Here is a 15544-nt window from a genome sequence, read left to right on the forward strand (position 1 = left end):
GAAGAAACCCCCGCCTGTTCAGTCACCTGATTTATATTCAGCACAACCCATTCTACTGCACCGCCGTGGGCAGACTGACATCACATACACACGTAGATACGCGCACACACAGACACACACACACACACACACACACACACACACGTAAGTATGATGTACGCATGAAAGCGCTCACATACATAATAATGTCATACGTATGAAAGCAGGCATTGCACCAGACAAACTAACTGGTCATTCATGCTTACATATACGTTTAGATATTATCACGATGAAACAAGTCTTGAGTTAAAAGGAAATATATTACAACAATATGTATCATCATTATCCACTAGCTAGAGACTTTTCATGGAGTTGGTTCATGCCCTCTCTTCCCAAGCTCCAGTATTTCCCCTTCATTTCTTATTTCTCTCCTGGGCGCTGCTCCTTGTCACATCCTCGCAGCTTCCATCCACCAACTATCTGTAACTATGACCCATTTCCATTGCTTTGATTTGGAACAGAAAAGTGACATTTAAACAGAAAAATGACAAGTCAGCAGAAGAAGAAAAAAAAGTCGCTCCAGGCGTTTGAAGGATCCTTGACTGTTACGGGAGTTGGTGCTGCCTCTTTAACCTCAGTGTGGGTGGCTCATCTCATTTTCAGTAATCACCCAGTGATTTCTTTAATAACAATACAGTGAGACAGCTAATTGGCCTCTGTTATGACACAGAGCAGTGCTGGATGAATGAAGCTCACCTACAGCACTCCTGGAGGCATGTCAAGCCCCATATAACTTGCACACACACACACACACACACACAAAAGGAGAAAGGAGAGCGAGAGGGAAAATAGTCATGTAACATTACTGTTAGACTCAGGTCCTGAGCTCTGTTGACCGGAGCTGGTGTGTGGATTCCCGCCTGAAGCTGTAGGTCACCGACAGACAGTTGTTGGACAGCTTGAATTGCTTCAGCAGATGTGTACATCTGATACATACAGTCTTATGAGCACTGTGGTCTTTCCCTTTGTAGTCTCTCCTTCACTGTGCTTGAGATTGAGGATAAAAAAGCACAAAGCTACAAGACTCAGACAAAATGAGGATTCATTATATTAAAGTATGTGGTGGAAATTGATTGACATGATCTTCTCCACCTCTGGTTTCTTGTCTTATATTTTCTGTTTCTTTTTGGATGTTTTTGGCAAAGCAGCAGCGTTATCTGTCGTCCAACCACAGAGCTGAGAGGTTCATGGCCGTCTTACTAATCCTAAGCCAAGAGCACCCAAGAGACTCGGCAAGTCTTCTGCAAACTTCATCCTGCCACAGCCTCTCTTTCCAAGATTTTTTTTTTTTAATGCAAGCTGTTGTCAGTGAAATTCAAAAGGCTTCAAAACAAGAAATGACAGTAAAAAAAAAAACACATTTTGTCAAGTCAACCGTATTTGGATAACACAATTCATACACAGGGTCATTCAATGTTTGTTACTTATGACATTGAAAATAGAACTGAATAAATTACACGAAATCAATAAAATGGCACAGTAAAGACAGACAACGAAAACAAGCCAATATGTAAAGTCATAAATAGTATATTAACAACCTTGTAAAAATACAGCTATGTCGTAGAGCCACCATCATATCACATTTTTGTCATTATGGAATTTAACAGTAAAATTTAGTGTATTTCCTGCTAAGACAATATAGCATTACCATCATTTGACTCTATTTTTTTTTTTTTTTTTTTGAAAGAAAGACCTGTCACTTTTGTGGCATTACAAGTATTTTTACTAACAAAACTTAGAAGAGTATTGGCCCTATTTGTAACAGAAAGCCTCATGTTTTTATTGTCACTATGAAATTTGAAGGTAAAATTAATTTCTTGGTGTGTTTTTTACGAACAAAACCTTGTCAAAATACAGTCATGCTGTAGAATAATGAGTGTTGACCTTATTTTTTAAAAGAAAGATTGACAGTCATTGAGAACTATAGAATTTGATTGTAAATTGATGACAGAAAAATGTTAAAACAGCCATGAGCTGTAAATTTCTAGACACAATAATATTCTTCAAAAATGAGTGAGTGAAAAAAGTGAGAGGTGGAGGGGAATTTAATGCATCTCATCCTCGTTGTCTCCAACTCTGCAATGAGATCAATCCTCGAGTTTGTTTAAGCAGTTCGCATATGTTTTAAACTCACATCCACTCACTGTTGATACATGTCATACCCCTCTTTTTCTCATTTTTTCATATATTAATCATATATCTCTTTTACTATATATTTACTATGAATATCCCAACATACTCCTACAGTTATCAGGATACATGTGTAATATTCCCCTTTTTATAAGAACAGGGTAGCATAAGTCAAAAGTAAACAAGTTAATAAATGTCATCCAGACATTTAACCACTTTTCAACAACTCTCTATTAACAATTTCCTACATTTGTGTTGGAGACAAAGATGCGGTTGACCACAACACAGAGCCTGGAGACAAGGTTACATTAACATCTGTTTTCAGGAAGAACAGGGGGGGATGTCTCTGCTTAATCATGCAGAACAATCTAGGTCTCAGCCATCATCTCACCACACAGTCGGCCATTTGAACGGCGCACATTCTTGGGCTTGAGTGTAGGCGGTGAGTGAATTCATGGCGTCGTTTATACAGATTAGATGGAACAAAGGCAGTTTTCGCTCCAAACAGCATGGGCTTTGTCACTAATGAAATAAAACCAAACAAATAACATGAAGCAACTGGGACTTAGTAGATAGGTAGAGGATAGAAACACGGTTCAAAGAGTTCATATTTCATTGAAAGCAATAAAAGGGTGCATAAAAAACATATAAACAGGAAACAAGTTGAGTAATGAGACCATTAAAAGTACACTAAGTATGTTTTTTTTTTAATATGGGGATAAACTTGGAGACAAAACTGACACAGTGCATGTTGTGTTGACAGATTATACAGATATGAACACAGACATGGAAAAGATCCAGTGGTGACAAGACAGGATTTTTAAAAAAGGTCAAAATCATTTTGAAGAGACTTGAAAGATTCTGTACAATCTATGAATTTTGATAGTTTAAAAGCTGCTTTCTTTCATTTCTTTCTTTCAATACTGGTGAAGAAAATGGTTGCATTGATGTATATTCATTCATGTATTTCTTTATTTTTTTTGGCCTGAAAAAAAAAAAGATTGACTGAATGTAATGGCCCTCATTTGAAAAATATGGGATCTGTCATTATGTGTAACTTTAAATATAAACTGCACTCCCCAAATTCTCTGAAAAAAGTACAGAGGATATGACATCCTCGTCCTCAATGAGTAGTTAAACACAGGAGCTGCTACTGAACTTATGGTTTGATCATAGTCATCATAGTCAGTGCATGTGATTCAAACTCATGCATGTAAGCTGCAGTAAATCTAAAGGTTGAATGCCTCACTGCTCTGATCTCCATCTACTGGTGGGCTGATGGACACAAATACAGTACATTCTCAAGAATCCATTCAAAAAATAATTCAAATGCAAAGGGAACTTTTGAAACATTATAATGAAACCTACAGTATATTTATTATGGAGACTGAAAAACTAACTGTATTTGACATATTTTACAGTAATTCAATCTTAACTGTCTCTTGTCTTTCTTCCTTATAACAGAATAATTGAAATGAAAGAAGACTAAATTCTGGATGTTTAATAAAACAGAGCATTTAATTTTGCAAGACAGATAAATCTGTAATAATAATAATAGCAATAATAACACAGATTGCCCCCGGGCTATTTTTTTTTGTTTTGTTTTTCCAACTAGATTGAGATTCCAGATTATTTTGATGTTCAAAGGAGCAGCACATGCTTCTCATCACCAAAATGTCAAATACAGCCCTGTACCCTCAAGGTCGCTGGCACAAACCCAACCCCCAAGGTCACAAGTGTATTGTTTACCTTTTCCATCCCATGTTTTGGCTTTTGGACTACCCTGACCTGGCACATAACCAGCTCAGACTGCCTATAAAGAGGATGCCCTGCTTGTTGAGGCAGCTTTCATCACTTGGGCTTGTCGATTGTTTAGTGCAGACGTGTGCAGGTTGTTCTGAATCTGTCTTCTTATGGATCTGATCTCTGCTTGTGAAGGGGCCTTGGCTCCTGTCGGTCTGGACACCATAGTGTCAGACCTGGTCTCTGTGTCCCAGAATGCCACTGTAGCAGGATCAATGGGCATTTCTGTATCAACCAGAACCCTGATTCTGCTTTTCTGTCTGCTGCTGGTTGCCTGGAGCCACACAGACAAGAAAACTGCACCAGGTAGGTCATGTCACACAGCTGGATCACTATCTTCAGCGGTCATATATCAAGTATGAAATACAGAAACTGGTGTCAGCTGACATACCTTTTTATCTTTTACCAACAGGTCCTTCTTTCTGTCTGGGTGTGGGACCACTTCTGTCATATTTGAGGTTTATTTGGACTGGTATAGGCACAGCCAGCAACTACTACAACAACAAATATGGCGACATAGTCAGAGTCTGGATCAGGGGAGAGGAGACTCTCATAATCAGCAGGTTTGTTATCTTTTAATCCTGAAGATTTAAATTTACCAAAAACTCAATGAAAGGGTAAAATGATCATCTGCAGTGTTTTTTTTATCTTTAGGGCATCAGCAGTGCACCATGTACTAAGGCGTGGGCATTACATTTCACGTTTTGGGAGCAAGCTGGGTCTCAGCTGCCTTGGCATGAATGAGAGAGGCATCATATTTAACAACAACATAACTCTGTGGAAAAAGATGCGCACCTATTTCAGCAAAGGTAACACTTTAATACATTCAGCTTTGCAGATCACTGATGTATCCAGTTAATGATTTCAGACACAAAATATCTGACTGAACTTAACCAGGAGAAACTTTCTGTGTCAGCCCTGACAGGTCCGGGGTTGCAGCAGACGGTGGATGTTTGCATCTCTTCCACACAGACACACCTGGACGGCCTGAGGGGAGTTCACACAAAGACAACAGCAAGTGACAGCTTGGGTCATGTGGATGTTCTCAGTCTGCTGCGCGGCACCGTGGTTGACATCTCCAACAGACTCTTCCTGGGTGTACCTGTCAATGGTGAGTAGGCATGTGTTATCATGCAAGTTGTATTTTTTAAATCTATCTGTCTAGAAAGATGGAACAGACACACGTAGGAGATCAAATACTCATATTCATTAGTTTGGATAAATTAAGATTTTACAATAATTTTTGCATTAATTTGTGTTAATTCTGTGTCCAGAGGAAGAGCTGCTGCTGAAGATTCAAAAGTATTTTGACACCTGGCAGACTGTGCTGATCAAACCAGACATCTACTTTAAGTTCGACTGGATTTACCAGAGGCACAAGACAGCAGCGTGAGTCATTTTATTATTATGATATTTATAATATCATGCTTCAACATATAGAAACCCACCTTTAGGTTTCTCGATTTTTTATCGAGTGTTGTTGGTTATTTTGCAGCCAGGAGTTGCAAGATGCCATAGAGATCCTTGTAGAACAGAAGAGGAGAGAAATGGAGCAGGCAGATAAACTGGACAACATCAACTTCACTGCAGAGCTCATATTCGCACAGGTCAGTCTGACAGTTGAATCTTCTTTTTTTTTTTTATCTCAACTTGAAAGAAAGTCGACTACCTTCTCCCTTCTTCACTCTTCAACTTATCTCCTTCCTCTACCCCATAAGCTAAAACTCTTATGATGGTGGAATTCTTGTTTTCCTGCCAAGTCAACACATTCACCTTAGTGTGTGTATGTGTTTTCAGAACCACGGCGAACTGTCTGCTGAGAATGTGAGGCAATGTGTGTTGGAGATGGTGATTGCTGCACCAGACACTATGTCCGTCAGCCTCTTCTTCATGCTGCTGCTCCTCAAACAGAATCCAGATGTGGAGCTGCGGATGCTACAGGAGATAGACACCGTTGTAGGTAAGGACCTGAGAATCAAGACTTAAAGGCACACACACACATTGATGAAATATAAAAGACATTAAGTGCTGTCTGTCAATTTTCTTTTTAGAATAAGTTAAACAAAATAATGAATAATGTAAGCGAAATGAAAATAAAGATTCTTTTTCTTGCTGTAGGTGACAGACAGCTTCAGAACGGGGACCTCCAGAAGTTGCAGGTGATGGAGAGCTTCATTGACGAATGCTTGCGCTTCCACCCTGTGGTGGACTTCACCATGCGTCGTGCCCTGTCTGATGACATCATTGATGGCTACAGGGTCCCAAAGGGCACAAATATCATTCTGAACACCGGCCGCATGCATCGGACAGAGTTTTTCTGTAAACCCAATGAATTCAGTCTGGAAAACTTTGAGAAAAATGTAAGTGGGCGAAGTTGTTTTGTTTTTTATCTGCAAGTCTGAGGCTCAAAAGCATAAGATTTTTTTTTTAAAAGCTTCAAGTGAATAAAGAAACTCCTAAAGTCCTTAAAACCTATTTTCTGAACTAGTTTCTTACAATCAAAATCTGGGGGCAGATTTTTACAGTTGTGATTTTTGACTGTTTTTTTTAACTTTAACATTAATTGATATTTAATGTTATAGAAAAATACTTATGATTTTAAACCAAGTTGTCAGAGGCTTTAACTATCTCTATCATCCTTCTTCCCACCCCTCCATTGTCCTTCAGGCTCCTCGCCGTTACTTCCAGCCGTTCGGTTCAGGCCCTCGCGCCTGCGTTGGCAAACACATCGCCATGGTCATGATGAAATCCATCCTGGTGACGTTGCTCTCCCAGTACTCTGTTTGCCCGCATAAGGGCTTGACCCTGGACTGCCTCCTACAAACCAACAACCTCTCCCAGAAGCCTGTGGAGCATGAGCAGGAGGCCGAACATCTCACCATGAGATTCTTACCTAGAAAGAGAGGCAGCTGGCAAACACTCTGAGACTTTTTCTTTGTTTTCTTACCAAACATTTATACAGAATATACACATACATGTAAATACATATATATGATCTCCTTAACTACATTTATATTATCTCATGACTGTACATAGCTATACGTTTTATATTAAAGTATATATTTCAAAACCGTATTTCTACTTAACTTTTATGCATGATGTGAAATGTAAGTTACGTTTACACATGTAAATAAATTATTGTGCCAACATTATGTAGTGATGTCGTCTTTTCTTTTCACTAGGAAATATTAACAACCATGCAAAACTGACAGTTTTGCATGATTTAACCTCCCAGTAGTCTAGAAGATAAAAAATCTTTTTAAATATGTTTTTTTTTAACATGGATCCACCTAATAATTTTATATTATTTAACTACTTTACCTCCTTCCTCTTTTTAAATGTATTCCTTTTTTCACTGTTCTTTAAATCATCTGCTTTTTTTGTCTTGTGAAGCTGCATTTTGTGTAGGAGAGGTACAATATAAGTAAAGTTACTTCTTGGTGTTATTATTATTATCATTATTAATGTATAATATCACTCTTACTTTTTGTGTTTGCAAATAGCAGTCAGGAGAGGGCACTACAACACATAACACAGTGATGTGTCTTTATCCTCAGCACAGACTAAATTAAGCAACCAATCTGTTCATAATGTTCTATTACAGCCGCCCCTGGGCAAACAATACATTTCACACACAGATGCTTCAATTTGTTTTGCCTCCACTCTCAACACACTAAAACCACTCAAAGGATTAAACTGAAAGACCACAGGAGCTCTACTCACAAGCATGTTTGTTTGAACATGTGCACATTTGATACAGGAGAGAAACAGAGATAGAGGTACTGAATGAAAACTAAGAGAAAACACACATGTAGATAAGGTTGTCAGCTGCGCAGTGCAGCTCCTCCAGACATGTCAGCCATCGGCTGTCCGTCATTGATGATGCAAGACTGTGAAACGCCTAAAATAAAGGAACTCCACCACCTGGGAGCTGGTTGTGCTGATTACAGTAACATGAGAAGAGTTTTTCAGGAAAAAGAAAACACAAGTGGTTGGTAGGCTAATCATTATCTGCAGCAGACCACTTCACCACCCCAGCAGCTGTGTGTGTACTGTAGCAGTGTGTGTGTGTGAACTGTTTTAATCCATTTTGAGATTGAGGCTTGGTCCTATTTAATTCATGCTCTAAAATTGTTCCTTTTAAGGGGTTTTCAGGTTTACAAAGTGTTAACTGTGTATGTGTTATCTCCCATATGTGTGTATAACAGGCTGTTTCTTGCAGGTGTCCTGGGATATAGCGAATGAATCACTGTATTCTCATTAACCCTCATCTCACTCCTGTCCTCCATCTGGATGGAAATCATCTCACGTAGCCCTGACTGCACTTTATTAGATCTATCGTATAAATGTGCCAGACAAAAACAATAATCTCACAATAATTTCCATAATTTCTGTAAAGCTTGGTGTCACTAATGACAGTTAAGAGGCAATTAAGTCATTAAAAAGGGGTGTAAACAGAGGAACACTAGGAAATATCAAACTGAATATTAAATGAATCTGTTGCTGTGGAGTTCCACTTATATGTCGCCTGCTGCTTCTGTCAATTTGTGTTTCCACAACCCAGAAATCCTTTAGGCGACAGTTTGTCAATTTATTTCTGCTAATAAAGTTAAATCAATAATCAGTCTCCTATAGTGGATGAATACAGTCTGAATAACCAATGATTATGCTAAGCAGGTGGTTCAAGAGAAGTGACACTTAAAGGTGTAATCCAATATAAGAGCAATTTATTATCTGTATCAGTTTTAGTTTTAAAGTTAGCTACTACTTCAAACAACATCTGTCATATTTGTTAGCACTTACAAGCTTCGGGGTGAAAGGATGCCTTAATTATCACTTCCTCACATGAAGGCCTAATACTGTCGTGTCCTATCACCTATCAACTGCCTCAGAGACATGTCTGAGTAAATAAACAACTCTCCACTTAATCTAACATTTCAGCTCCAAGTGACTGTTTATGTAAAAGAACAAGAAGTCCACAGCCATGCTCTTGTGAGGCTGCAGCTAAATGCTAAAGTCAGCATACTAACATATTCACAGTGATATGTAGCAGGTATATTGTTTACCATATTCATCATCTAACATTTGTTGATTAACACTAAACAGTACAGTATAGCTGAGGCTGATGGGAATGACAGAATGTAGTTTTGCAGTATTTGCTCATAAAACAAATATTGGACAAATTAAATGAAAAGTCTGAGGACCAGAAAAGTTATTGGGATTCACCTTCAGAAGACCACATATTTTATGGCAAGTATAGTGGGATATCTCAGTCTGGAACAAAGCAGTGGACTGACAGACTGGCCAACAGATCATCCATTGGTCATGTCAAGGGCAACGAAAAAATCAATATGTTCTGATACTGAAAATTTTACTGAGAATTATACTCTTTTACCTGAAAAGCATCAGCAGTTTAAAATAAAGCGAAGCAGTGTAGCGGAGAGGAGAACATGTGGAGGGCTCCAGTATACAGAGTACACACTGAGCTTATGTGATTCCTCTGGCTCCAAACTGTGGGATATCAGGCATCTGCTAAATAGATCTGTGGTAACTTTCACTTCAAGTCTACTACTTGGGACTGTGGTGTGTGTGTGTCTCAGTTTAGGAAATATTTCTAAAAGGGAATTGAATAATACCTGTGGTTTCAAACTGTGTCAGCCATGTCTGCTTATTTTGGCAGAAAAGCTTGCCTGTGTGTCTGTCATTGCAGTATTATCATGCTAACATCTTTTAAAATGAAAGTTTTCACACTTTGACGCTTCTTAAATATTTTAAGGCGGGGTACAAATCTACAACACAAAACTGCATTTTCCTTGAAACAGCAAAGACTTATTTTAGGCAGTACTTTACAGTTTAAAGCTATTATAACAGCTCGCCTTGCACCATCTGATGTACTTCTTTGAAATATTCAATGTATTTTTCCTTTTAAGTAAGTCCATGGTTCTTCATTTGTGGTTCTTTGTTGGCCACGATATATATTTTCCGTCTCGTTCCATTTATTTCTATTGCTGCATGACAGATTTATCAAGGCAAGATGCCAGACAGCTTCTAAAATAACTCCGACGTAAGAGCCTTGCAGCAAAAAGTTTAGACTGTCCGATCTTGTGCTTGTGATTGACAATCTGATTGACTTCATGCTGTTTACTTCACACAAACACATACGTATACACACATAATGTGATAAAATTCTCAAATGCCACTGGCCATATTGTCCCTGTTTCAGTCCCCTGCTGGATTACTGCTTCATTAAAGGAGAACCTCAGTTACCATGGAAACATCTACCAAAAAGGGTAAACTGGAAATGTACTGTCTACATTGTCAGTACATCGTCAGTGCAAATTGTACCTCCTACAGTCAGCAATGACACTGTTTTCCATGCTGTGAGACATTTGCCTGTTTGAGTGGCTTCACAGACAGTGTGTGCTCATATGAAATGTGTATTTCAGTGCTTTTTGATAACCAGAATAAAAAAGTAATAAAATGAAAAGCCTGACTCCTCTTGAAACAGGAGTGTATCTCTCGAACGAAGAACCCCAAAATGGGAGGCTCTCCGCCAGTAAAGGCACTGGATCAAAGGCAAACTCTCACTTCATGGCCATTTCATGTGGCCCGCTTTTCAAAGTCAGTTCATTTGTTTCTCATTGAACATCAGAGGGGAGTGGTGGAGCTCATCATTACAGGAAGCTCATCTTCTTCTTTTAGTCCCCTTCTTTTAGCCAGGAGTAAGTCAGCCAGGAGGTTTCAGTTTGAGGCTGTAAAGTTGGTGTGGCAGCTAGTCTGTACATCAGTGCAGTTTTTTCTCTTCTCTTTCCGTCCATTCATTTGTCTGTTAGCACCAGTTTGGAGACCGGGCTGGGTAAGTAATGGAATTAAAACACACCCAAACATTTCCATTATCAAAAAATCCAGCCAGTTCACTGAGTATTGGGTCATTATCAGTGGTGGAAAGTTATTAACTAAGTAAATACTTTTTTCCCAAGTACTGTACTAAGCTGCTAAAGAGACAGGTTTTACCAACAAGATATAAAAGTAGAGTTAAAGGACCAGTGTATAGAATTTAGTGGCATCTAGCAGTGAGGTTGCAGATTGCAACCCATTGAATACCCCTCCCCCCTCCCCTACCAAGCATGTAGGAGAACCTACAGTGGCCGTGAAACTCACGAAAAACGTGAAAGGCCCTCTCTAGAGCCAGTGTTTGGTTTCTGGGCTACTGTAGAAACATGGCGGTGCAACATGGCAAACTCCATGGAAGAGGACCCACTCCCTATGTTGATATAAAGGGCTCATTCTAAGGTAACGAAAACACAAAAATTCTTATTTTCAAGAGATTATACACCAATTAAAACATACTTATGAATATTATATTCCATTTCTGTCAAGTCCGTTCTGCTAAATGACACTAAATTCTACACACTGCACCTTTAATGCTGGAGTTATATTCATCTGTTGACAAGTTATATGAGTAAATAAATGTTAATGTTGCTCTGTATCTGCTCAATATGTGAATAAGCAACTGTTTCCTTACAAGTTTGCCAAGTCCCCCTCCATTCAAAAATGTGTTATTCCTTCAGTTGGATGTTTAGGCTGTGCAGAGATTGTTTTCATATTCATCTGCTGAGGAGGAAATGTTTTTCTGAGTTGAAGGTGTGGACCTGCGAGCATGATTTGTGACATCACGACTACTTTGGAGCCAAATGTGGTCCAATATGCAACTTACACAAGTGTGATGTGGAAAATTGAAGCCTCCAGTGCACTTACGCTGAGAATGGGCTCTTTTGTCAAGCAGTTCAACTTTGGAAGTAAAACAAATTGTGTATTCATAGATTGCGGATTTTTTCAAGGAGGAGTAATTTTCAGAGTTTTTAAAAAGGTCATTGAACTTTTTTTATTAGAATATTTAGAGTAGTAGAGTATTTTTATGTGTCAAAACATGTCTGGATGGTGTTAATAGTGTTCGTCAATGAGTTTATGGCTTGTTGTGCTCTCCCAAGTGGTAAAAACTCAGTTAATGCTGTTAAAGTACAATTTTAAAGTACAGTATTTTAATATTATACAACTTTTATACTGTATGCTTCCACATCACCAAGGGTGATACTATACTAAACATATACTCAATACTAAACAGTGCTTCAGTATTCTCCCACAACCTAAAAATATGCAGGTTAAGTACACTGGTGACTCTATATTGCCCAAAGATGTGAGTTTAAATAGTTTTATATCTACATGTGTTAGCCTTGTGATACATTGGTGATCCATCTCCATTGTGAGCTGGGATAGGGTCCTGCCCCTTTGTCCTCCTGCAAAGGATAAGAGGATATAGATAATGAATGGATGAATTAAACTACACAACAGTATATAATGTACTTAGTAGTAGTTCATCCCCTAGCTAGCTATAATGTTAAAATGTTACTATTCCTATAATATAATGTACATTATTACAACAAATGCTTCTTAATTCAATCACATTTTGCTGATTATACATCTTACTTTTACTTCAGTAACAATTTGCGTGCAGGACTTTCACTTGAAAAGGGAATATTTTTACTTTGTGGTATTGGATAAGAATACTTTCACCACTGGTCATTATCTCCTATTAGTGTATTGTGGTTGTTTGTTCTATCCTGTAGAGACACAGTAGATTTGACAGTAGCTTTCACTTAGTAGTTATACAAGCAAAGAATGGCCCCGCTTTTACTGAGGGCACATTTATGAAGATGCCAATGAAAGAGATTAGATCAGAAACTGAAATACTGAAGCTTTGCCAAAACTCTTGAGCTCACATGCAAAGGCCAGAGGGACTGTACTGTGCTCTAGAATATATTATCTTTAAATATAATATTTTGGTTCTGTAACTTTTTATATAAAAAAAGGTCAAAACATTATTCCAAGACAACCTGTATAGACTCACTGCCTCTATTCATGCTTATGTAGTCTATACACACCATCTCGCAACAGGTCAAAGTACACATCTTTATTGCTAGGATCAAAGTAGCTGAGCTTGCTGTGATAACTGCCATATCTTTTTTGTCGCTGCAATATTGCAGAGGAGACATAGCACACACACACACATGTACACACACATACAAATGCACACAGTGTTGAAGATAAGTGAGCCTTGGGCAGTGGGCAGGCAGGCTAATGCCATCTGGTGCCCAGTGTTCATGCTGAGCAACAGTCAGCTCCACACCTGGGAGACAGTATCGCCTGCAACTGTTGTCGGACCACCAACTGCACGCCCACCTGCCCCCATGCTTCTGAATCTGTGCTTTATGTTACTCCAGCAGACCAACGGACAAAAAGTAATAGACCCTTTTCACAGCAGACATTTTGACTCCTCATAGCAGGAAATGCACAGCTGTAAATAATAACACTAACGATGGCTCCATTCCATTAAGTGTCCCAGTAAACCATGTCTGTGAGTGAGCACGCACGATACCACAGCACTGGAAATGGCTCACCTAAATGCAATCCAGCCATCGTTAATGTTATTATTTACACCTGTGCTTTTCCTGTTTTGACAAGTCAAAATATCTGCTATGAAAAGGGTCTTTTACTCATTTTATAGTTCACCAGTCTATCGTGTTCCTTGTGTATTTTGTGATTATTATTCAGTTAGTGATTCCCTTCATATTTACCAGAATGCCTACTACGACACTACACACCTCTGACTTGTTTTCAGCTGTGGGTTACTTGTAAATTGAAACAGTTACAGCATAGCAAAATAGGAGGCAGAAAGTGAGATTTCATCCTCTAAAACAAACTGCTTCTCCGCATGAACATTGAATATGTAAAATGGTGAGTCAGGAACGAAGCTGTTGTTGTTTGATTCTGATACCAAACCTGATTTTAATCGCTGAAAATCTCTTGCAGCTGTGCTGGAAGATACCTACAGATGACAACACATTGGTTTTGTTCATGGGAGCAATTTAACCCAATATTACAGAGAATGTCTCCAATAGCTGCCTTGTAACAGCATTTAAAGCAGGGTTAATTTATTTTTTTTGGCCACTCGGGGGCAGCTAAACAACCTTTAAATACCACGTTGATATATAATCACCTTGTAAAGTTTATATGGCAAACGTGATAGCAAACAGCCTTTTTACACGTACAGCAGACATGGAACACCTTTAGAGTTAGAGTTGTGTTCTTGCACCAACCCCTAGATGAAATATCTGTCTCTTTAGCTTTTAAATGCTTCACTATGTTCACCATCAAGCCATTAATTCTTGCTGTTGCCAAAAGCAGTCTATCCTGAATTTCACAAAAACCTTCTCCCATTTTATTTTATTGTACTCTGTTTTCTACTGTACTGCAACTATTTTCAGCTGTATTTATGTCTTTTAATTGATGTCGTTTGTTGATGTAGTGTCCTGTATTGTCCTGCTTTGTGTTGTTTTTTTGGTGCTGCGTGGTGAAACCAAAGATAATTATCTCACAGTGTGAGCGATAAAGTTTCTTCCTTGATAAAAATCCTTCCTGTTGCTTAAACACTGTTGAGATCTGTGAGAGTGAACAAAAGCGGTGAAGTAAAGCCGCAAAACCGAAACAATGAGCTGAAAGAAGCTATAATGCTCTGAGCTGAGGGGAGCTGCAGAGTTGGGTTATATTTGTCTTTAGGTTTGTCATTACAAGTCACCACTTTGGCATTACACATACTTATTTTGTCCAGCTATAAATAGAAAACCAGTTTTGCATGTTTATTGTAAATACCTCCTGATCGAAAGAAAAACCTAGTTTCTATCTTGCATTCTGACCTTCCAGGCAGCCATTGACTCCCACTCCTTTTATTACTTTTGTTGTTTTTGAAGTTATATTTGTTGAATGTTAATGCAGTTTAGAGCTGAAAATTCTCTTCTGTGGTGAATTCAAAAACACCCTGACTTTCAAAATTTCAGAGTTGGTGTTTATGAGTTACAGTATGTGGTCAGAAAATCACACCCAGAGCACAAAACACATGACAAATATGGAGACTGTGAAAATAATGGTGGGAATAATGGCTGTTTGGCAGCTGTTTCTGATTAATGACATATCCAAGCATCTGCAAACATCTATCAAAAATAAATCATGGGAACAAACATCTATTGTATGTATGTTCTGGATGGAAGTGGTTGTTGATGACGAGTACAAAAGGACTGTTTGTGTGATTTAGCATGTTTTTTTTTCCAAATGTGAATCTTCAGATGCATCAAATACAACAAAAACATTACTAACTACTTACCTATCACACTTAAATGATCCACAACATGTCAGATCCATTACAATGATTATTGTAAATAGTAAAACAGTAACTTGACCTGACATCACATGACCACCACAGATAATAAGTGACTTTATAGTAAGTGATTTTATGACAGCCAGTAACAAGGGGTCATGGGATTTTTTACTGCTGGAGATGAATTTCAAGTTGCCATGAATGAGTCTCTCCAATTGCTCTGCTAAAACACAGGCAGCACTCTTACCCAGAGACAGGGAGAGGGAGGGAGAGAGGAAGAGAGAGAGAGGAAGAGACTGCACTTACAGCATACAGAAAGAGGTAGAGAAAGAGTTTGAGTGGAGAGAGCGTGAAGAGGCT

The 15544-nt window shown here is 38.6% G+C and overlaps 1 protein-coding gene across 1 annotated transcript; it reads left to right on the forward strand.

The window, feature by feature from the left end:
* Positions 1–4014: 4014 nt before the first annotated feature.
* cyp19a1a (cytochrome P450, family 19, subfamily A, polypeptide 1a) lies at positions 4015–7121 on the forward strand. Its single transcript, XM_067584895.1, has 9 exons — positions 4015–4278; positions 4385–4535; positions 4627–4781; positions 4889–5083; positions 5247–5361; positions 5468–5579; positions 5770–5932; positions 6091–6332; positions 6640–7121. Exons 1-9 carry the CDS (start codon positions 4083–4085, stop codon positions 6895–6897), a joined length of 1587 nt encoding a protein of 528 aa, XP_067440996.1. The 5' UTR covers positions 4015–4082; the 3' UTR covers positions 6898–7121.
* The last annotated feature ends 8423 nt before the right edge of the window (positions 7122–15544 follow it).

The sequence above is a fragment of the Thunnus thynnus genome, chromosome 1, assembly GCF_963924715.1.
Source record: "Thunnus thynnus chromosome 1, fThuThy2.1, whole genome shotgun sequence".
NCBI classification, from domain to species: domain Eukaryota; kingdom Metazoa; phylum Chordata; class Actinopteri; order Scombriformes; family Scombridae; genus Thunnus; species Thunnus thynnus.